The sequence below is a fragment of the Gouania willdenowi genome, chromosome 14 (assembly GCF_900634775.1).
Source record: "Gouania willdenowi chromosome 14, fGouWil2.1, whole genome shotgun sequence".
NCBI classification, from domain to species: domain Eukaryota; kingdom Metazoa; phylum Chordata; class Actinopteri; order Blenniiformes; family Gobiesocidae; genus Gouania; species Gouania willdenowi.
The window spans coordinates 27,127,210-27,151,286 of NC_041057.1; the positions used below are offsets into that span (position 1 = coordinate 27,127,210).

Consider the following 24,077-nt stretch of genomic DNA (forward strand, 5'->3'; position numbering starts at 1 on the left):
TTTTGGCTGGGAAAGTCTCGTATTTTACCCCTCTTTCCCGCCATTCGTATTTTCCAGTAAATATCCCGTATTTTAATGTAATATTGATTAAAAGATAAATAAATAAAAACATTTATCTGTCTCTCTAAACTGAACGCTGTCATTCAGATTAGTGGCGTCAGCGGGACCAAACCCGGAAACAATTCAAAAGAGAGATGCATAGACATAAGAAGACGCTCCGGCAAAAAAACCAAAGAACTTGTGTAAATATCGTGGAAAATGGGGCTGAGATTTCCCCTTCCTAAAGAGCAGTGGAGTAGAAGATGGAATTGGCAACTTTTCTGTTTGAAAGGTAATTACTGCTGCTTGATTTACATTATGTTTGATTTTTAATTGTTATACTAGAACTCTGTGGTGCATGTGTTGTTCGTGTGCGTGCAGCAGCCTCCTTGTGGGCTGCTGTGAGTGACACTGTGTTGTTGCTGCTGCTGCCGATAGATTGGTGTGTGCACTTTGAGAGAGAGAAGCGCTGCAGTACTGTGTTTTTAACAGAGCATGTTATATTGCTGTGATGTTGCTGTCAGACTAACGTTAGCTTGTTAGCTCCTCTGAGGGAGGGACTTTGGAAAGTTTGGAGGCAGGGCAAGAGAACAGCAGACTGCACCTTACCAAATATGTAACGTGTTGACTTGTATATGAACTGTAAGTATATTAAACAAACAAATGTGCTTCATATACCCATTTATGTTTTCATTTAGGCTGTATTGTAATCAGTGTTTGGATTGGATTGGATTTTTTTTAACATAACGCAAATAGTTACTTTCCTTGGTAATGAGTTACTTTTATTATAGAATAATTCAATTACTAACTCAGTAACTTTTTTGAACAAGTAGTGAGTAACTATAACTAATTACTTTTTTAAAGTAACGTTCCCAACACTGATAAGAATTTAATTTATATCGCGATTCAAGATGTATCGAAAAACTACAATATCGTATATATCGCATATATAGTAGCGGGCACCAGAGAATTTCCCTTATTTTCAAATCCCAAACTTCACAGGTATGCATTAGAGAAGCCTTTCTCCTTTAAGCTCTGTGGAGTTGAGCTAGATCAGCGTACAATCTGCTGTATGTCATTAATTGAGAGTTTAGGATGTTCCAGCAAACAGCGTGTAAACTCAAGAGACTCAGCCATCATTATCTAATCACAGCGCTTGGCAATCGCATCCTCGAACCAGAAGTTCTTTCTCGGTCTTCACTCAAATGCAGATGTGAAGCGTGCATACAGTCCAGTAAACAGTGCTCTATCTTATATTATAGTCTAAGCTTTATTTCTACTTCTTTATTTTTACACATTTAGAGATTTAGAGATTTATCAAGCAGCCTATATGAAGATTCAATTCAATTCAACTTTATTTATATAGCGCAAATTACAACAAAGTCATCTCAAAGCACTGAACTAAATATGAAAGAACCAAACATGATCCAAATGAACAAGCATTTAGCGACAGTGGGAAGAAAAAACTCTGCTTTTTTATAGGAAGAAATCTCCAGCGGAACCAGGTTCAGAGGTGGTAGCCATCTGCTTCAGCTGATTGGGATTAGTGAACAGAGGGACAAACTGAATAGGATAGAAGGATAGTCCATCTTTGAGTGTCCCAGACTAGTTGAGCCGTGAACCATTGATCAGTCCATCTGAGCTTTTTTTAGTAGATCAGCACGTTTCCAAAAGAGGTCAAAGTTATCAATAAACGTGAAATTATGGAGTTTGCAGCAGAATTGTAAGAAGTTGTGCTGCTGTAGTGGGCGACTAAATTGTTTTATACGCATATTTATTGTAGGAAGAGCGACAGAAATGAATATTGATTCCCACATGCCTTAAGAATGTTAAAGCGAAGGTTAAACTTCTTCATGGTCCGTATCGATTCACGTCGGGTGGTATTGTTCGTCACTATTTTAGTGACAGTTGCTGGCAGCGTGGGTAGCATTTGATTAAGTTTGTTTAAGATAGTTTGAACTGTAGCACCTGGAATACAGTGTGTGATGGCATTAAAGAATCTAATCTTCGCCAATAATGAGTGTAGTGTGAGGGAAGCCAGTGTTAGGAGTGAGGGTGCCCCTTTTATACTGACCGGGAGCACCCAGAGGGTGGATCACAGCTGGTCGTGGTGGAGTTTCCGTCCTCGGAGTTGACTGGCATTGGGGCGTCTGTGTGGGAACGTCTACTGGTGCTCGGGTTGCAGAAAGCTGCGGGAAAGTCTCTGTTACCGACCAGGGAACTGTGTCGTTGTCAAATGGATTATTATGACGGAAGGATGACAGCGCTACTGACTGCTGTACAACCGTGCCTGTTTGGTGAGTAATTTATCTTTTTTTTTTAGCTCGTTAGAAAGACAACAAATCTCTTCCCGTAGTTTGGCAATGTCTTTGTTAGAGTTTAGTAGCAAGATGTCTTTCTCTGATGGCAGGTGAGGAGCAGCGTCTCCACCGTCTGTAGATGTTTTTGTAGATGCGGCCATCTTGCGGTACTCATGGAATTCTCAGCCAATTTTGCTATTGGCTGAGAATGGTGCTTTATAACTTTTTGGTGGCCTCTTACATCATGAACCACCACTGATGGCCCCTTCCCTCCTAAAAAACACCTGTTGATTATTCCAATCAGTGAGAGTTGCGAATAGAGACAGACAGTGAGTATTGATAATGGATTGTTTTTTGAAGATTTATTAGTGTAGACTGGGCGTGTCTTAACTGCTCCAGGAGCCCCGCCCATATACAGGGCATTTCTTTGAATTTCCAGCTTAACTAAACCTCAGGGTTTAATTACTCTTTAATAAAATGTCCATTTTAAATAATGCTTTTACCAGTTTAAGAAAAATTCATTTAAAAGATTAAGAATATAAATACATGCTTATGTGTATTTATGTGATTGTGACATCACAAAGTATTGATTTATTTGGTGAGTTGAAACAGCTTTAAAAGGCTTTATATTCGATTAAATATTATTGTCACTGTTAGATGTTTATTTGTTTGTAGGTGTACAAATGAACATGCGTTGCCTTTCTATTAGAGCTGCTGAATTGAGGTCAGCATTATGGCCTTTAGATAGAAGATGTAGTGTGGCTTCAGAAGGAGTATTTGTATCCTCTCACTAACAGTATATTTGAGTTTGTCCAGCTTAGACACACAGTATGCAACATATACAGTATGTTAGTAGCAACTCCAATCCACGAGGACGACCATCCTGCAACGTCACCATCCTCCCACACATGACTGCAATGAGTGTCTCCAGGACTGAAGACGGATACTCCTGCTCTAATGCTTGTATGCATGTATGTGTTTGTAGGCTCATGGCTATGCAACCCTGCTCACAATAGTATCCAAATGAGAATGAACAAATGGGTGTTTCACTGTAAATAGCAGGATCTTTTATCACAGTGGGGCCACAAAAATGTGTTTGATCAGAGGGCCACATGATCAACATTCATGTCAGCATTTAGAATATTGAGCAATCTGGGCATTAATACAGAAAAGAACAAGGAGTTTTTATAGTCATTTTGTGTGGGGGGGGGTTGTCATTCTGTGTATGTTTATTGTTGTCTTGTTCGTTGTGAGGCATTTCGTACATTTCTGTAGTCTTTTTGTGTATTTTTTCTGTTTTTTGGAGTCATATTGTGTATTTGAGCTGCCGTTTTGCATTCTTTGGAGTCATTTTTGTGTAATTCTGTTGTCGTTTTGTTTGTTTGTTAGTACTGCGGATTTGCAGAGTAATTTTTTGTGTTTTTCTTGTCTTTTTGTGTACTTTTGTTGTCATTTTCTGTAATTTTGTATATATTTTTAAGTAATTTTCTCTTTTTGTCTTTTACTGTATTTTCCTGCAATGTTGTATTTCTTTGTATTTTTTTTTTTGTATTCTTGCTCTTGTTTTGTGTATTTCTCTGTCATTTAATACATTTACTTTGGGGGCCGCATAAAATTAGACCGAGGGCTGCATGTGACCCCCATGTCGCCAGTTGCCTATGTCTGTTTTAAAGGATTTAATCTTGTCTGGTTAACATGTAATGGTTACGGCCCCATTATGCCATACTAGGATCTTGCCGGAGATGTGCAGGTTGTGTAATACAACTACATGCAAACAAATGGATGATTGCAAACTGTATATGGGTAAGACATAAACCAGGAATGTGTTAAATATTGTTAGACAGCCTCCAAAAATATTGAAAGTAATCTGAAGTAACATTGAGCTTTAGAGCGTATAGAGAGGAGGAGTAAGGAGGATTCTCTTTCACATTTTATTCTATTAATGCCATGTAAGAGACAATGAGTGGAAGAGAGACAGACTGGAACTAATGGGATTTCTCACATGAGACATAAACATAGTGAGTATTGGATAATGTGATTTAGTGGAGGGGTTCTCCAGTAGTTCCCTCACAGCAGGCTGTAGAGCAACACCACTCCTACTTCACAGCAATCCCATTATAACACTTCATCAGCTCCTGGAACATCAGCATGTATTCCACTTCTGCTAATAGCCTTGTCTCGTTTTACCATAGAGAGATGTTCATTTTAGCTGATTTTGGTTCCTCCTCAGTGTAAAAAATATGTGATGTTTTTTTATTGTTGTGAAAACATTCATGTACTCAGAGGTACTCGCGTTACTGTAATTGAGTTGTATATGTAATGTAATTTTACTATTACTTAAGCACGTTTTAAAATGTGTAAATTAATTTGTTATATTTCAACACCAAACCGTTCCTGAGTAAAGTTTTGTTTTAAAATGATCAATGGACATACAAAAAATTAAATGACTATACAACAATCAAATGGATGACATCATAGCCGACCAATCAGATTAATCATAATGCACCATGCCAAAACAGGCATAAAACTGTTATAGAGTTCAATGTTTAGCTATACTTAGAGCCTCATAATTTTATTATTTTGAATTGAATTAATTGGTGTTATTTTATTGTAAAAAGAAATGTATATTTTGACAAGCCTTTTATTTTATACAGATGTCTTTGTGGAAGATTTTGCATTTTTCTATTTAAATTCATACATGAGATGTTTACTGTACGCAAGGGAACCGTAGCAAGATTTATTACCAAAAATAAACATGGGGGGGTAAAAGTAAGTAACATTTATTTTGAGTACTATTTAATTTAGCAACTTTTTACTTGTACTTGAGTAAAAGTACAAGTAAGTCATACAACTAACAGTACTTCTATGATATATCAGTACTATTTACACCTTTGCATGTGCTGTTCTTCTCCAAGCCAGATGTTCTCCTGTAGGTGGTCAGCTCAGATCCTGGATCACCACCAGGTGAACCTAAAAAAGTGCCAAGTCAGTGTAAGTTAAGTCTGTTTACCTTGCTGGTGAGTAAATTGTTACACAAAGTGGTAGTTCGATCTGGTTATATGTTGTTATCAATCTTTCCTGAGGAGACGATGGTCCATCTCTGTGTAAACTGGAGTCAAATAACTCTTCTTAATATTGGAAAGTTCCTCCAGCAGGAAACTATTCTGGCTCCCGGACAATTCATCAATCAGATAAATGCTCCAACATTAAAAGCTTCTTGTGTTGGCAGTGTCTTCTTCTTTTTTTTAATGTATTCACAAATTAATTTTTTTCCTCTAATTATGTGTAAGTGATAGAAGTCTTTATGTCATCATGTCTCTTAACACTTAATTAATCCAACTTGAGTGATACCAACACAGACCTGATGCTCAGCCAGGATGAGGAGCTCGATGTTGCATCTATTAAAGGTTTTTTTTAAGCTGAGTCAGCAGCAAAAGCAGAATAAATTAAAAAAAAATAAAGTGTGGCTGTTAGCCAAGATTATAGAACTGTAAGGTAATTATATATAATTAAGTTTAATAATAATAATTAAGTTTTAAATTTATAAGATAAAGTATTGATAATAGCTTATCACTCTTTGTACATTCAACATTTTAATTTTTATGTATCACAAATTTAGTAAGTGTTCATTAAACCAACAAATGCATGTTAGGGTGGTTCACAGAACTTACTTTTACCTAATTTTGCCAGATCCCTTTTTGCCTTGTTCACATTGACATTGTAAGCATCTGTATCAAAAATGGAGTCACTCGCTGCACATTTAGGGGTGGCACACTTTTTCACAATGTTGATGTTTTTTTTTTTCTAATTTCAAGAATAGTGTTTGAACTGTTGTAATGTTCTTACTCATTTACTATAAATACAGGGAGAAACCATTATTGACCACACTTCCCTTTATGACATTGAAATTTCTAATATCTAATATCTTCAGTTGAGCAATACAAATTGTGGAAAAAGTGTGCCACCCTTTACAGATATTATATTGGCCCAATGTTTGATAAAGATGTTCAAAATATCAACAGAAACAAGGCAAAATTCAATATGACAAAATTTGGAAAACTTTTTTATACCATTAAATTGTGAACCACCCTAATGCATGTGGATGGTGTGTAGACACAAGCTCATGTTTCTCCTCTCTAACTTTAAAACCCTGCTGCTGAAATAATTAATTGGTCAGAAATGGTAATTAACATTATTGATTACAGTTTTTTAAAATATAAAATATGGCATATAAAGAAATTCTTATTTCATTTCACACAGTTTAAATGCACTATTCTATCCATATAGTCCAGAGACATGTAGACAAAAATGTATGGGTGAATCGAATGTAATATTCCAGTGACAGCATCATTTAACGTGTTTTCAACAGTAAACTCTAATATTTTGACTCTTGTATCTTTTCCTTTTTTATTCTGTTAATGTAAAATACAAACACAGGACAGCCTTTCCTGTTACAGTCATAAAGTATTAAACTTTAATTCACATGTCAAACTAAATCCAGCCTTTTAGATTAGAGCATCCACTTCACCACACAGGAGATGATTCAAACTGTATTTATAAATATATATACAGGTACATCTAAAAAAATTAGAAAATCATGAAAAATTTTAATATTTTTGCTCACTCATTTCAGAAAGTCAAATCCATATACGTATATGATACAGGCTCATGACACATAGAGTGAAATATGTCAAGCCTTTATTTCTTGAAATTTTGATGGTTATGGCTTATAAATAATGAAAACCCAAAATTCAGTGTCTCGGAAAATTTGAATATTACATAAGATCAATTAAAAAAGGATATTTTAAACAAAAATGTAAGGCTTTTGAAAAGTGTATTCATTTCTATGCACTCAATACTTGGGCCTCCTTTAGCATGAATTACTGCATCAATGCAGTGTGGTATGGAGGTGATCAACCTGTGGCACTGCTCAGGCGTCATTAAGCAAGGTCCCAGAGTCTGGCGGAAGAGTGGAGAGGCTCAGAATCCACGTTGCTTGAAGTCCAGTGTGAATTGTCCACAGTCTGTGATGATGTGGGTTGCCATGTCATCTGCTGGTGTCGGTCCATTGTGTTTTTTGAAGTCCACAGTCAACACAGCATCTACCAGGACATTTTAGAGCACGTCATGCTTCTTTCTGCTGACAAGCTTTATGAAGATGCTGATTTCATTTTCCAGCAGTACTTGGCACCTGTCCACACTGCCAAAGGTACCAAAAGATGGTTCAATGACCATGGTGTCACTGTTCTTGATTGGCCGGCAAACTCGCCTGACCTGAACCCCATAGACAATCTATGGGGTATTGTGAGAGATACCAGACCCAACAGTGCAGATGACCTGAAGTCTGCTATCAAAGCAACCTGGGCTTCCATTACACCTGAGCAGTGCCAGAGGTTGATATATATATATATATATATATATATATATATAGCACTCTAGAGATCAAACTGCCCTGTATGTAGCCCTTGAGTGAAAATGAGTTTGACACATGTGCTTCAATTCCTTTAAAATACAAATGCATTGGATTCTTATTGGAAAATAATGTCTGCTTAAAAGCAATTGCAATTACAGGAAAGTTAAAGGCTGTGCAATGTTATACAAACAATATATAAGCTAGAGTATTTCTAACTTTACAAAGTCATAAAAGTGCTTGAATCTTTCACCTGTTTACAATGCGTGGTACACAATTTTTAGAGAAACAAAATACATTTTAAATATGTCTTTGTACCAAAATTTCCCGTTTGAGACCAAAGTAGAAAAAGGTTGAAGGCGTCTTCTCTCTGTCTGTTCTTACACAATGGTAACATGTCTGTGTTTCTTAAAGCCGGAATCTTCCACATTCTCATATGAATTATTGTAGCTGTTCCACACCTGGTTACTGTTCACCACATCTGGCATCTTAAACACAAGACAAAATATAATATCAGAGTAAGAAAGACATGTAGATTGGCTGGTTAAAGAGAACCAGCTCTTTATCACTCTATACTGAAAGGGCAATTAGTTTGAAACAAGCAGGCAGTAATTGTAATCTTGAATAATATATTTGTTTGTGATTCATTTGACTCATTTTTAATTTAGCTGAAGGATGAGGCAGTGAATCGCTTATACATTCCACAGCTGATAAATTACATTTACAGTGATTAGCATCAACTCTAATAAAGAAAATGAAAACATTTCATGTGATTGGTGGTTTCCTCATCATATTTGTTAACAAAGACATTGAGAATAATCACCTGCTATTAAAATTAAAGCATCAGAACAGCTTATTCCAGTTAGGGCTGACATGGACAACTAGCGAACCCATTTATACAGATTTAGAAAGAAATGTGACAAAAATACCCCAAAATACTTCAAAAACCCACAATTTGACTCAAAATTTTTTTGTTTTGGTTTGGTTTTTTATTCGTTTTGTGCATTTTTTATCTCCTTTTGTGTGTTAATGGAGTTAAGTGTTTTTGGAGTCGTTTTGTTTATTGTGTTTTTGGTTTTTGCTAATTACGTGTATTTTTATTGTGATTTTGTATATTTTTTGCTAATTTTGTGTATTTTTGTTGTCATTTTGTGTTTTCTGTGATTTTTGTTATCTCTGTGCAATTTCTGTAATTTTGTATAATAATAATGTGTTTTATTTAAAAGCACTTTTAGAGACACTCAAAGACACTTTACAGCATAATAACAACAACAGCAAGTACAGTGATTAAAGAAAATATGAATCAGAAAAAAGAAAGAAAAAAAAGAAGCGAGTGAGTGGGTGGTTAAAAGTTAAAAGCTGAGTGAAACAGGTGAGTTTTGAGAAATGATTTGAAAGATGGGAAGGATTGTGAGTTGGGGGGGAGTTCCAGAGGTGTGGGGGCAGGGACAGAGAAAGCTCTTTCCCCCCAGGTTTTGTGCTTGGGGTTCTGGGGCCAGTGAGGAGGTTTTAATCTGAGGAACGGAGGCTGCAGGAGGGAGTGTAGGGGTGGAGCAGGTCTGTGAGGTAGGACGGGGCCTGATTATGAAGGGCTTTATGGGTGAGAAGGAGGAGTTTGAATTCGATGCACTGAGTGGCGGGGAGCCAGTGGAGGTTTTGGGGGGCAGGGGTGATGTGGTCACAGGAGCGAGTGTGAGTGAAGAGGCAGGCAGCTGCATTTTGGATGTATTGGAGTTTATTTAGGAGTGTAGAGGTTGTACCAAAATGCATGCCATTGCAGTAGTCGAGGTGGAATGTGATAAAGGTTTTCATGATTTGTTTGATGTGGTTGTCGAAGGAAAGGTTATTATTAAAGATGATACCAAGGTTAATGCAGTGAGAGGCGGGACACAGGGTGGAGTTATCACTGGTGAGGAGAAAGTCTGAGGCTTTTTGGGTGAGGGAGTTTGGACCAATGAGGAGTATATCAGACAGACAGTTTGACAGTGTGGAGTGGGTTTCAGGGGTGACGGACTTGGTGGAGATGTGTAATTGGATGTCATCGGCGTAGCAGTGAAAACGGACACTATGACGACGAATGATTTGACCGAGTGGGAGGAGGTAAATGGTGAACAGGAGAGGACCAAGCACAGAGCCCTGGGGGACTCGTGGGACAGGGGGGCAGTGGAGGAGTATGGAAGCATATCTGTACCATAATTCAACTTAAAATGGATCAACGGAAATGCTTTTTCATTTTCAGAATATAGCTGAATTTTTAAACTTGTAAATAAAATGAATAATAAATAATGGAAACTGCATTTTAATTTTCTTCTTCCAGGTTGCTCATTTTGTAATTTAATTAAAATGATAAAGGAAATTACATTTAAGTTTTAATTTTCAAAAAATGGTCCAGCAAATAGGTAACAAAATTCAATTTGAAATGGAAAATTTAAACACATTAGCATAAAGGCTCATAACTCAAATTGGTAATAAGTAATTAAAAATGCATTTTCATTTTCTTCTTCAACACTGCTCATTTTGTGACACAACTAAAGAAAGCAAAGAGGTCATTGCATTTTTGCGCAAAGTGTAACATAATTCAATTTGACTTCACAATCCCAGTCGACGCAGCAGAGTGACGTCTTCTTTGGGGTTTGTTGGGCTTACCTGCACCAAACATTAAAAATTGATTTCTGTTAATCCATTTTAAATTGAATTATGGTACACATATACTTCCATAGAGGAGGAGCAGTTGTTAATGAAAATGAATAGGTTTTTGTCAGTGAGATAAGACTGTAACCAGGTGAGGGCATTGCCAGTGATACTGAGGAGGGATTGTAAGTGGGAAAGTAGGATGGAGTGGTTGATGGTGTCAAAAGCAGCAGTGAGATGGAGTCAGATGAGAGGAGGAGGTTGCTGGTGACTTTGAAGCCGGTTTCAGTGCTGTCTTTGGTGCAGAATCCAGATTGAAATTGTTTGAAAGGTATGGTTTTGAAGTAATTTTGTGCATTTTCTTTGGGGGCTGCACAAAGAGTTGCTTGTGGCCCCCAGGCGGCTGCCCATGTCTGATTTACAGCATAAAGCATCTGCTCCTTAAGAGGTGCAGCATGGGGCTCTTAAATTGTCTATATTTACTTTCATTGATTTCTTTCAGCAGAAGTAGACAAATTACTCACCTTTATTCCTTGAGTAAAAGTACAGATACTCTTGATAAAAAAACTACTCCAATACAAGTAAAAGTAGCTCAGTCAAAGTATTAATTGAGTAAAACTATTGAAATATTTGAAAAATCTTAAAATTTTAAGGCACCTAAAAATCTCCAACTATAATTTTCATCATAGTATAACTAACTTAACTATCATAACATTCAGGGTTGTGTTTAATAAATCACCATTGTTCACAGAATGAACGAAGAGCTGTTTAAAAGGCTCAACATCTCACAAATAAAGGTAAGAAGTCTGAGTTTAATAACTCAGCTGCATTCATCAATAACACAAATCTAACCAACACCTGTATTATTAACAAAAATATATATTTTCATCACTTAGTAACATTTGAGCATCAAGAGGCATATTTTTTTTAATAAACACTAAATAATTAATAAAATGCTAAGTTTAGTGCATCTTTTGCTTACCTAACCAGACTATATTAGCAGCATTACTCTTTTTTATGATACAAAGCTAATTTGTTTTTAAAAAACCTTGAACATGGGCCTAAAATATGGTCATAGCTGCACAGGCTTCTATACATCTTCATCCTTTCTGCCAAATCAATTGAAACTACACAGTTATCAGACGTGACCTCTCTCTGATTGACATATTAAAGGTTTGGTAGAACTGGGACAATCCATTTGTGGATCAACAGAAACATTTTTGTATTAGAACTGAAGCATAGAAAAAATCTAAGCTGACAGAAAAGAAAAAAGCATGATCATTATTTTAAACTTTATCTGCGTTAGCAGTTTTTAATGTGTCAGCATTAGCAAAATATGAATGAGTTAGCTTTAGCTAAAAGGAACAAACATAATATTTAGTATTTAACTGACTAATTCACTGTTGACTTTACTGCCTTGGTTCCCAAAGTAGGGTACGGGTACACCCAGGAGTACATAAATTGTCATGGGGGGTACGTGAAAAAAATAAATGAATTAACAACAGACCAGTAGTCAGAAGCCTCTATGCATTGCCACAAACTACAGATTGGCCTCTGAAAAACTACCCTCTACCAGTGACAAACCCGCTTTGACAAACATAAAAACAAAATACAGAACAGGAATTTGCGTGGAGAGCGATTTAAACTCTCCTGTGCATCCTCTCAACCTCATTCTTCGCATTAAAGTTGTAGCAAGTTGTATTTCACAGTTTCAGGGTGTTTGAATATGTTGTATTACTGCTATATGTTCAATCAACAAAATATTTGGTTGATTTCTTTTTCCAAAATAAAACAGATTGTTTCTCACTGAAAATGCCAGTAGGCTGATTAAATGAATAAATTGAGTGACAATTAGTGAGGATGCAGGAGGCAAATTTCTAACTTTTCAAGTTTTTAAACTATTCAACTTTTCATATTTTTAAACTATTGAACTATTTAACTTTTAATTTTCCAATTTACTTTTTCATCCACATCAGACATTTTCAACATTTTAAACCTTCAACTTAGAACTTCAGCCATTATTCAACTGATTTCAATCAACCTTTAACATGTTCCAGCTGTCTGTTGAGAGCTGACAACTTTTTCAACCTTATTGCTAATGTTCAGCTAATGCTAGGTTAGTGTTAATGCTAGGTTAATGCTAATGTTAGGTTAGTGCTAATGCTAGATGAATGCTTTTGCTAGGCTAATGCTATTGCTAGGCTATTGCTAACAGTGGGCTAATGCTATTACGAGGCTAATGCTAACGCTAGGCTAATGTTATTGCTAGGCTATTGTTAACAGTGGGCTAATGCTATTACTAGGCTAATACTATTGTTAATGCTAACTCTAGGCTAATGTAAATGCTAGGCTAATGCTAGTACTAGGCTAATGCTAGACTAATGCAAACACTTGGCTAATGCAAACACTTGGTTATTGCTAAGCTAATGCTCGGCTAATGTTATTGCTAGGCTAATGTTAATGTAAAGCTAATGCTATTTCTGGGCTAATGCTCAGCTAATGCTAACACTAGGCTAATGTTAATGCTAATGCTAAGTTAATGCTAATATTATTGCCAGGCTAATGCTAATGCAAGGCTAATGCTAATGTTCGATAGTGTCCATTGCTAGATTAATGCTATTGCTAGGCTATTGCTAACACTAGGCTAATGTTATTGCTAATGCTAATGCTAGGCTAATGCTAATGCTAGCACTTGGCTAATGCAAACATTTGGTTAATGTCAATGCTAAGCTAATGCTAATGTTAGGTTAGTGCTAATGCTAGGCTAATGTTATTGTTAGGTTATAGCTAACGCTAGGCTAATGCTATTCCTGGGCTATTACTCGACTAATGCTATCGCTAGGCTAATGTTAATGCTAATATTAATACCAGGCTAATGCTAAGCTAATGCAGTGCAACCTTCATCCTCACTTGCACTTTCTTCAGGAAATGCAAATATTCTAGTTCTGAATAAGATGTTTTCTTGTGTGCTGCTTACAGATTATTATTCTTTTTTTTAAATCATATATTATTGTTCATGTGGATCTTGTTGGGTTCGTTCTTTCTTACTATGGACTATATTTTGTTAAGTGCTTTGAGATGACTTTGTTGTAATTTGCACTATATAAATAAAATTGAATTGAATAATTCATCAACAGCATAGGTAAAATTGAGAGACAAATTTCACTGTCGGGCTACACTGTATATGACATTACATTATTATATTTTTTAAGTGTGCAGGAGTAGTGAGCACATGGCTTCAGGTTAAATGTCTGAAGGGGTACAGGACTGTGAAAAGTTTGGGAATCACTGCCACCTTTGACAAAAGAAACATTGCATTTTAATAACATTAAAGTCCCTTTATATTGCTCAAATGATACAGGAAAACCTCCTGGACTTACTTCGGAAATGTTGGAGGTGTTGGCCTGGAAAAAGCCGCTGTCAGTGACTTCACTTGGTGCAGCACCTGAGAACAAAGCAGAGCCAGTAGCCAGTGGTGATCAATCAGAGTTAACAGCTGACTGCACAACACCCTGAGATCAGAGAATACCGGAATCACTGCGGCACATGTATCTAAATCTGATGTGTGACCGAGGCTAGCGTTGACCCTTGTGGAGTGTAATGCTTCAGAATTAACTTCTAAAATTTTTACTTAACATTTCAACACTTTTGTTCAAAACGTCTGTTATTTGGATTTAGTTTGTGTTATCTGAAATAAAGTGTGTGTTTCACTTTGTGTTATCTGAAATAAAGTGTGTTTCACTGCAGGCTCATTAAGGATTCCACAGCTTGTTGCACCTCCTTGTATACATCATTAAATACCCAGAGGCAGTGGTCTTTAAATATACAGCACGACGAAGGCAAACCAACTTTTTAATTTATGTTGCGAGCAGATGGAATGTTCCACCTGAGGGAGATCCCCACAATGAACAAGATTAAAACCTTACTTCTCACAACAATTAATGGTTCATTGATGTGCGCGGGAGGGCGTGTGTGTGTGTGTTATTGTTTTGTACCCTTTGTGAGGACCAGTTTCAATGACAGTGTAAGACGTGTTTGAAACAAACATTTAAAGCTACACATCCAATCCAGATTTAGGCATTCATGTACAAATGTGCTTTTTTTAAGGACGAGTGCTGACGTGTTGATGTAATGAATGTAGGTAATGAAATATATGTGTAATAACTATATTATGAGTGTTACAAATGTGGTGTACATTCATTTTAACTCAATGCTTTATACCTTAACCCTGGACCGCTATCGGTGGGTGATTTTCACCCGAGCTATTGTCTTTACATTATTTTAATGAAGTGGTGTTTGTCAGTGTGTCTTGGGTTCCAGGGTAACTTCAGCATCTTCTTTGATGTTTATGAAGGCGTGGATGTTCCCCTGCCTACTCCAAAGCCCACTTTTCATACAGGCACATGATTTTCACCCAGCATGGCATAGTTGAAATAAGACAACTCTAATTTGGCATGTATCTCATATTTTGATATATTTGTTGATTATTTATTTTTATAGGTCCATTATTTTGGGTAATTATCATTCAGCGGTAGTGATGGTATTACTAATTTTAGCGATTGTGTTCTAGGGTTAAAGCCGATTTGAATATATCCAGCTTTTTTGTTGGTTAGCGATGCGGTGCTTTGCTGCAAAACTAGGATAACGTTTTAAAATCATTTACTCAATCGCTTTCCCTTACTCTATTTCCACAAACATGTACGATGGGTCAACTTGAGTCTCTAAAATAAAGGAAACAATGTGTGTGCCTGGGATACTGTATCTGTGTGTTGACACTAATGCTTGTTTCATCACGAATACAACAGAATATAACTCCATTCAAAGCTTGTAAGTTTGAGTTTAGTCTTACTTGTCCGATTTTCCGGCTCATATACCGAGTTCACCTGACCTTTTCTCACTTCTGGGCGATGGACTCCACTTAACTGGCTTTGGGTCCTTGTTCTCCTGTTAAACATTAATATTAACTCATTAAATATCAGGGATTTCGTTCCTGGAAATGGAGAGCTGCTGTTCTGTTTGTTTTAGATGTGTGGCTGTTTCAGAGCATCAGTGGATCTGAACCAGATATGGAGCAGGAAGACGTCTAAAACACGCAGGACAGTGGCTCTCCAGAACCAAAGACTACATTGTGTACTACAAAAACCTAATTGATACAGAGTCTTACATCATTTCATCTTGATAGTTGGGTTCTAGAGAGGTTTGAAAGACAAGACAAGGAGGATTAGTTTTCCATGTTTAAGAGATCATTTCTATATATTATTCATTTGTACAGCAGTAGGGCCTCTGGTCACAGAGTGGTGTGTGTGTGTGTGTGTGTGTGTGTGTGTGTGTGTGTGTGTGTGTGTGTGTGCTTTACTTGTTTCCTTCCTTCGTTTGCAGCAAAAAATGATTCCAATTATAAGCAAGACCAGCAGAGCTAATCCTCCGAACGACGCAACAACAGCTATCAGCACAGTCCAGTCAGAAGGCTTGGGAACTGGTGTGAGAGGGGGAAAAACTGAGTTAGTAGACCATCAGTGTGGAATTATACGCTGGTAAAGTCACAAAGAGGAAAAGACGCATTACTTTAAACCGGTAAATACGCTGGACTTCACTTAAGGATAATTATTTAATCAATACATTTAATTTAATCTTAGTTTCTCTGAAAATTGGCTGGTGGCAAGAAAAACTAAGCAATCAGAGGCAAAGATTGGAGAGCTTAATAAGCTTTTTAGTCGCTATAGTGACTGTGGCTGTCAAATAATTACAATTTTATATTTTCATGCAAATAAATGCTGTAACAGCCCAAAAATAGGAGTAAGCTTCAGGTTTGGATCTACGTGGAGACACAGATAGTTTCAGATAGTCATTGAAGTTTTCACTTCATAATATCACATTGTAATGTTTTTGTTGTTTACGCTGCCATTAGAAAAGCGTCTGTACTCAGTGGGAATGACTGACAGTTACTGGATACAGACATGAACTTTGATTCCATGCACATTTTTCTTTGTTCATTTGCAAATTGCTGAGTATTCACTTCATTTTGCTTTAACCTGGAACCGAGACTTCAGAAAATGTGCAAAGTATACAATGTGAATGGAGTGTGCTATTTTTGTGCTGTCAAAGGATATGCTATACCTTGTATACCTTCAATTCGTTTTTAATTAAAAAATACAGTATTTTAAAGACTATTGAGCACTTAGGACCTTCAACAAGGTATTGTGATTACTGTATGAGGTATATAATGATTTTACAGGGACAAAGGTATAGTGACCTCTTGTGGTTGTAAATGTATTGAAGATAAAAAAAAAAAAAAAAAGATTCAGTTTGGAGAACTGCAGGAGAGCAGATTTTAAAATCTGTTCAAGAAACTTGTCTAGTTACGGAAGCAGATTAGGTCCAATTTTGATGGAGAAATAGATTTTTGGCAAATCAAGAATAAAAAGTTGAAATACAATATAGTGATAAAAGTCAAAGATTTGATATTAAAGTCAAATCTACGGAAGCGGACTAGGCCAATTCACCATATACGACAACAGTCTCCATCAAAACTGGCCCTAATCTGTTTCGTAGTTCCTCGACAGCCACAGACTGGATGAATTATCCACCTCTTCCAAATTTGACTAGTTTTTCCTTCTGAACAGATAAAGTTTTTGGCAATATCTCTACAAAATCCTTAAAGAGATTACAATGTGTTTATGAGCTAAAGAGAAAGAATCTCTTTGTTATTAAACCCAACATAGGGAATATGTGAATGAATATTAAAAACAATGACAACATTGGAAACTAGAATATAAATAGAGCAGTTAATGTTAATGCTAGGTCAATGTTAATGCTAGGCTAATGCTAATACTAGATTAATGTTAATGCTAAGTGAAAGTTAATACTAGGCTAATGCTAATGCTAGGCTAATGCTAATGCTAGGCTAATGTTAATGCTAGGTGAATGCTATTGTTAGGCTATTGCTAGTTCAAAGTTAATGCTAGGTCAAAGTTATTGCTAGGTTAATGCTAATGCTAGGGTAATGCTATTGCTAGGTTAATGCTATTGCTAGGTTAATGCTGGGTTAAAGTTAATGCTAGGTTAATGTTAATGCTAGGCTAATGCTCACGCTAGGTAAATGATAATGTTAATGCTAGGTTATTGTTAATGCTAGACTAATGCCAATGCTAGGTTACTGTCATTGCTAGGCTAATGCTAATGTTCAGTTAATGTTAATGCTAGGCTAATTCTATTGCTACGTTAATGTTTTTGCTAGGTTAATTCTGTTGGTAGGTTATTGCTATTGCTAGGCTAATGCCAGGCTAAAGCTATTGCTAGGCTAATGATAACACTATGTTAAAGCTAATACTAGGTCAATATTACTGCTAGGCTAATGTTAATACTGGGCTAATGTTATTGCTATGCTAATGTTAATGTTGGTGCTAGGTTAATGCTATTGCTAGATTGTTGCTAATGCTAATGCTAGATAATGCTAATGCAGTGCAACGCAGGCCAGCACCTGCATTATTATTATATATTATTCATCAACAGGATAGGAACAATTCACTGTTGGGCTACATTGTATAAGACATTACATTATTATGTTTATAAAGTGTGCAGGAGTAGGGGGTACATGGCTTCCGGTTAAAAATGTCTGTGAAAAGTTTGGGAACCACTGGTGTAAGATATTCATCTATCTGCTGTTTGTTGTCATATGGTGAATTGGCCCTTGTCAGCTTCCATACAATTGACTTCATTAGCAGACCTTCAACTTTGTTCACGAAATTGTATTTTGAGTTTATTTTTTAAATTTCTTATTTTTTTACTTTAACCTCAGCATTATATTTCAAATTTAATCTTGACATTTTGACGTTAATCTTGATTTTCTCAAAATTATTTTCTCCATCAAAATTGGCCCTAATCTGCTTCCTTATCTGGTAGAGCTTTCATAATAGTGTAGAACAGTACACATTTTACTTATAAAGCAGTTGTAATTTACAAAGTCAAATTAGTTCTTAATTGGGAGAATCTTAATTAAAGTTAGTATTTTTGTTGTCACAATAAGTTGGTATTAACATATATTCAATATCAAACTCATCCTTCCTCTTTTTCCTTTTTGTTCCATCCTGATAAAATGTGCAAAGCAGTAAAATGTTCTTACCAACCACTAAGATGACAGAGCTGGACAACGGCACTGGTAGTGTTGGTACGGTCGCCAGACATTGGACAGTTGTGTTTCTGACTGCCTGGAGCGTCAAGTTGCTGGTGGAGGTGAATGAATCTCCACTGGGAGTGCTGGTGGTGCTGTATTGGCTGGGATTTACAGGTTGACTGTTCTGGGTCCAGGTGACATTGGGTGGTGGAAACCAGTCAGTGGTGATGCACTGGAGATCCACCAGCTGGTCCTGGACCACTGTCACATTCCCTCCAGTGATGCTCACAGTGCCGCTCTCTGGAATGAGGATGGAGGGAAGTCATTGGTTTTGGATTGTAGATGTTACATAAGTATAATGGACCAAGGCTTGAAAGTCCTTTGTACCTTTTTTCATGTAGCTCTGACAGATACTACAGTGTAAATCTGCTCCATCGTCAACAAATGTGTTCACAACTTAACATCTTAGACGTAGCCAACTGTGTTGTTATTGTTGTTGTAGTTTTTCTCATATACTCATAAAACAACAATAAAAATACCAAAAATGACTGAAAATCAGACAGAATTACAGAAAAATACACAAAAAGACAACAAAAACAATAGCAATATTTAAGACAACAACAGAAAGGATGACACAAATGCACAAAAATAACAAAGAAAATGATAACATGACAACAGAAAATCATGAAATTAACCAAAAGTTGCACTAAATGACTAAGAATACACAAATAGAACAGGAAAACATACAAAAAGATGACTAAAATATAAAAATGACTGTGAAACAAAAGAAATTATAGAAAAATACACAAAAGGACAACAACAATTCAAAACTTGGACTCAAAACACACAAGACAACTATACAAATATACACAAAGATAACAGAAAAATTTACAAAACGACAACAAAAATATACTAAATGACAAAACCACACAAGACGACCACAAAAAAAAACGATCAATGTTAAACAATTTTTTTTTTTTAATTATTAAAAAACACACAAAATCATTTGATCTTTCCTGTATTAATGCTCAGATTGGTCTTTATGCTAAATGATAACATGATGATAATGTGGCCCTCGGTTGAGACAATCACATTTTTGTGGCCCCCTCTGTGAAAAAAGTTGTCTGGGAATTCAAACCCTGCAGGTGTCTCTGCTTATCTGTCTGTAGATAAGATAGACTGCTATCCTGTCCAAGATCTTTCCTGCTTCACACTCTTCATTCAGCTAGAAAATGTTCAGGAGGCGACACCAGCATGGGAATAATAACAACTAATGTTATGTCAAACTACTAGTTATCATGCTAGTTTATTACTGCATCACCAAACTTCATTTTTTTTTTTTTTTTTAAATTTTACAGCAATGCTCTTAAGCATTTTTGAGATGGAAGTGGTGGCCCAAAAAAATAATAATAAAACTGAGCAGAATGCTGCCTCCAGAGGACATTGTATGTACTGCATGTCCAAAATCAGACTTTGGAGCAACAAAAAAAAAAAAAAAAATGCAATGAAAGTGTGTATTTGAAACATGGGAATCCAAAATAAAATACATAGTCATATAATCTGGAGTTTTAACGAAATACAAAAAGTAAAGATGTATACAGTAAATGAGCTTATGACCAAGCACTTGATGCAGTTGTAGGATTATGAAAAGTGAACAACTTTCTCCTATGTTCAGAGATATTTTAAACATTTTATACGTAAAACAATAATCATTCAAACATTTCCTAGATATTACTGTACATTTTTAAAACTACTTGCTGTGGGTTTTCAAATGTTTTTTTCAAATAATTATTGGTGTTTTAATGGAAAAAAAAATATTAATTGTGTGCATAATCAAACATTTGTACAAAATGGTGTCATGCAGTGAAAGTATTACCAACCTGAAGCTCAGAAATCGTCCCATTCTGAGAAATATCAAACACAAGCCAGAATTACTTAGCATTATTAGCCCTCACCTTGTACTTCAAGGTGTGCCGTCTTCTGTCCAAAATCCCCCTGTATGGTGCACATGACGGGCCCGGCCTGCGCTCGAGTCACATTTTTAATGGTGAATTCTACACAGCGAATATCTGCACAGAACCTGGCTGAAAACTCATCTGAAGCTGAGATTATAGTGTCTGGTGCCTGAGCTGTGAGAACCAGAAGATCCTGGACAGTCCAGGTCATGACCTTCCAGTCTCCAAACACAGTGGCGTTGAAATGTGCGTCAGAGCCTTGCAGGACTGTTGGGTTTAATGGTTCCAGCTGGAAGGCATTTGACATGACTAGACATAAGAGAGAAAGAAAGAGAGTGGATTTGTGATGAAAACTGGAGTCACAGGAGAGAGAGGGAGAGCCGAGTGCTGCACATCTGTGATGTTTATCAGACTCTGACAATTTCCATGTGAATTACACACTTGCTACAAATAAAAGAAAATCCAAAATTGGGGCAAATGACTCATTACTTTTTTTTTTAATATCCAGAGAGTTGGAAAAAAAAATTAAATTAACAGGCAAAAGACATGCTAAGCAAATAAAATAATGCTATTTTTTGTTGTTTTTCTCTCAAAATGTGCATATATACAGTACGCTCTTTAGCAGGTAATCAATACAGGTAAACCAGGGGTGTCCAATTCCGGTCCTCGAGGGCCACTATCCAGCATGTTTTAGATGTTTCCCTCTTCCAACACACCTGATTCAAATGATTAGGATCGTTATCAGGCATCTGCAGAGCTTGATGAGGAGTTGATCATTTGAATCAGGTGTGTTGGAAGAGGGAAACATCTAAAACATGCTGGATAGTGGCCCTCGAGGACCGGAATTGGACACCCCTGAGGTAAACCAATACAACAGGTAAACCAATACAAATTGTGGTGATTTCTTTTAAATAAGTGTTTGACTTTACTCTAAAACCTCTGTGTGAACTTTTCAGGACGAGTCATGCCACTTGTTTTAGAAGCACAAACACTCTTTGTTCACATTAGTGATGTCTTTGAGTTTGCTGAAGGTGCGCAAATATCACAAAGGACTTTGGTTTGACTCGCTCTGAATGAGACAGAAACTCAAACACAGCATTAACCAAGGCTGATACTTCAATGTCTGCACACTTTACACATTAGTACACTACGTTTATCTAAACTGTAATTATTTTGTTATATTTTGTATGAGGAATACATTTAAATATATAAACCATTGTTGTTTAGTCCAGCGATGGCCCACTGTCATCACAACAGGGGTGTGATCGCTTTGTAAATTTTGAATTTTCCTTTCATTTTTATATTTTATTTGTATTTGTATTTCATTTGCTGTTGTTTTTTGTGTAGTTTGTTCATGTGTGGTGTGTCTTTGAGGCATTTTTCCCTCTATGTTTATTGTATTATGTGTTGATTCATTTTGTGTTTTGGTTGTGATTTTGGATATTTTTGTGTTATTTCTATTTTGAAGTGTTTTTGGAGTCATTTCATTTTTGTTGTCCTTTTATGTTTTTTACTGTAACTTTGTATCTTTTTTAGAGTCATTTTGTGTATTTTATGGGGCCGAATGTGGCCCATGTCTGTTTTAGTTGATTTATTCAAAGAAAAATCCTGCAAAAAAAGAAAATCTAGTGCCACTAATCTTAACGAGTAAAATAATCTAAAAATCAGCTTTTGCTTATTTTAAGCATATTTTAACCAAATAATTATTCCATTGAGTGCAACACTAAACTGATAGTTTTGTTTTTATTTGTGTACAAACAAGAAAAAACAAAAAGTAGCTTTTAATCTAGTTTAAGATATTACTTGATGCTGTTACGTAATGAAACACTGCAGTCAAAGTGAATAAAACATGCTAAAAAAAATGATCAGGATTCATGTAAACATGACATCTTGGTATCTTTAATGATAATAATTCAGTCTGAACAGCAAAAAGTGCATGTGCCTGCACGTATACATTTATTATCATCATTATCATCATCAGTTATTCAGTTTCCATCAATATTAAATGTACAGGCTTAAAATGGTACAAGGAGCTGCAAACAATGGGAATCTATGATCCATAATTAGGATAATCCAATCATTAGGAATTCTAAACAAATTGTATAAATGCATTATATGTAAAAAAAAATATGTTATTTTGTGCCAATCTCTGGTTAAAGAATCTTTAACTACAAGAGGTTTAAACAAACAAAACTGGACTTCTGAGGTCAAACTATTACTGACTGGACACACCTTTATTAGGTTTTACGTTGTGTTGCAATTAGACTTTAAAACAATGGACTACAATGGAAGTAGCTATAGTTGAAATCAATAATAATGATAATTCTATTGAAAGTTCTGTATCTTATGTAAAGGAAACCTTCTTATTTAAGCCTAACTGAAGTTGTAAGAAGGATTCATTAATTTCAGAATCAACAGCCAAATAGTAGTTACTATAGTAACTATTTAATTCAAAGATTAAAACTTTTGTTTTTTACATACCTTCAGTTGAGAGTAATGGAAGGATGACCAGGAGACTAAGCCATGATTTCCCAGCTACAGTCATGCTACTGTTGTGTCTCTGAAAAAGGAAATCATGTCATTGAAACCTCTGTTCAATCATTCCTGTTGTGTTTTAAAACACTGCTGTTTGACGAAAACAACGGTAATTAAAATAAAAGGGAACATGTTTATCTATGCATTTACTGCCAAAGAAATAATAATAATAATGCATTGGATTTTATATAGCATTTTATTATAAACACTCAAAGCACTTTACAGAATTACAGCATTATTCTTTCACTCCACACTTAGTGGTGGTAAGCTACTATTGTAGCCACAGCTGCCCTGGGGCAGACTGACAGAAGCGAGGCTGCCATAGTGCTCCATCGGTCCCTCCGACCACCACCAACACTCACTCACACACGACATTCATACTAGGCAATGTGGGTGAAGTGCCTTGCCCAAGGACACAATGACAGATACCACTGATGGTTTACATGGGCGCTTTCATTCCTCTTTAATTCAAAATGAAAGTTAAATCCTCTTTAAAATGACCTTGTAAGAAAAAACACACACACACACTCAGTGTAAACTCATCTACAGACAACTGATATTATGGAATAATTTCCCTGTTTTTCATGTGGGTCGTTAATGTCTGTCAAACACTAAACCAACACTTTCATCTTTTCAGAAATCATTGACATATATTCCCCTTGACTAGGTCTGGATCAAACTTACAGTGTGAAATGTCTTCCTTGCGTTGTATCCAACATGGATGGAAGCTTGATTTCCTGAAAGTGCAGGTGAGCTGCATTACTGCACCTGTGTCTGTGAAAGGGATCAAGGTTCAGAGCTGAGAGACGGCCCCTTATCTATCAGCTCAGTATTATATAGCAGCCAATGAGTAATGACGTCTCATGCAACTGCTCAGCTCAGAGTGAGAGGAATGCACCTGTCAGAACAAAGTCAGGGAGAAATACAACAGGTAGAGCTGACTATGGGAGGTGTGGTTACTGTGGGGCTATTGGGAGCTTTAAATCTACTCAAATTAACTGATGGAGCTCCTCAGGGTGCAGTTCTTGACCACCTTTTTGTATAGATCATATGTACACTTATGTCAGGGAAAGCGTTCATAACCATGGCTATTC

At 36.3% G+C, this 24,077-nt stretch overlaps 1 protein-coding gene across 1 annotated transcript; it reads right to left on the minus strand.

The window, feature by feature from the left end:
* Positions 1-6,842: 6,842 nt before the first annotated feature.
* Positions 6,843-23,773, minus strand: igsf5a (immunoglobulin superfamily, member 5a). Its single transcript, XM_028465868.1, has 9 exons — positions 23,668-23,773; positions 22,930-23,008; positions 20,449-20,757; positions 18,503-18,793; positions 15,737-15,856; positions 15,545-15,569; positions 15,230-15,324; positions 13,761-13,825; positions 6,843-8,237 (listed from the first exon to the last, which is right to left on the minus strand). Exons 2-9 carry the CDS (start codon positions 22,991-22,993, stop codon positions 8,130-8,132), a joined length of 1,077 nt encoding a protein of 358 aa, XP_028321669.1. The 5' UTR covers positions 22,994-23,008; positions 23,668-23,773; the 3' UTR covers positions 6,843-8,129.
* Between the last annotated feature and the right edge of the window lie 304 nt (positions 23,774-24,077).

Excerpts from the sequence above, each read along its gene's own strand:
- igsf5a (XM_028465868.1), bottom strand. The coding sequence starts at position 22,993 with ATGACTGTAGCTGGGAAATCATGGCTTAGTCTCCTGGTCATCCTTCCA. Across the intron at positions 13,826-15,229 it reads TGAGCCGGAAAATCGGACAA|GTGCTGCACCAAGTGAAGTC; the intron begins GTAAGACTAAAC and ends CTTTGTTCTCAG. Across the intron at positions 8,238-13,760 it reads ACACCTCCAACATTTCCGAA|ATGCCAGATGTGGTGAACAG; the intron begins GTAAGTCCAGGA and ends CTTGTGTTTAAG.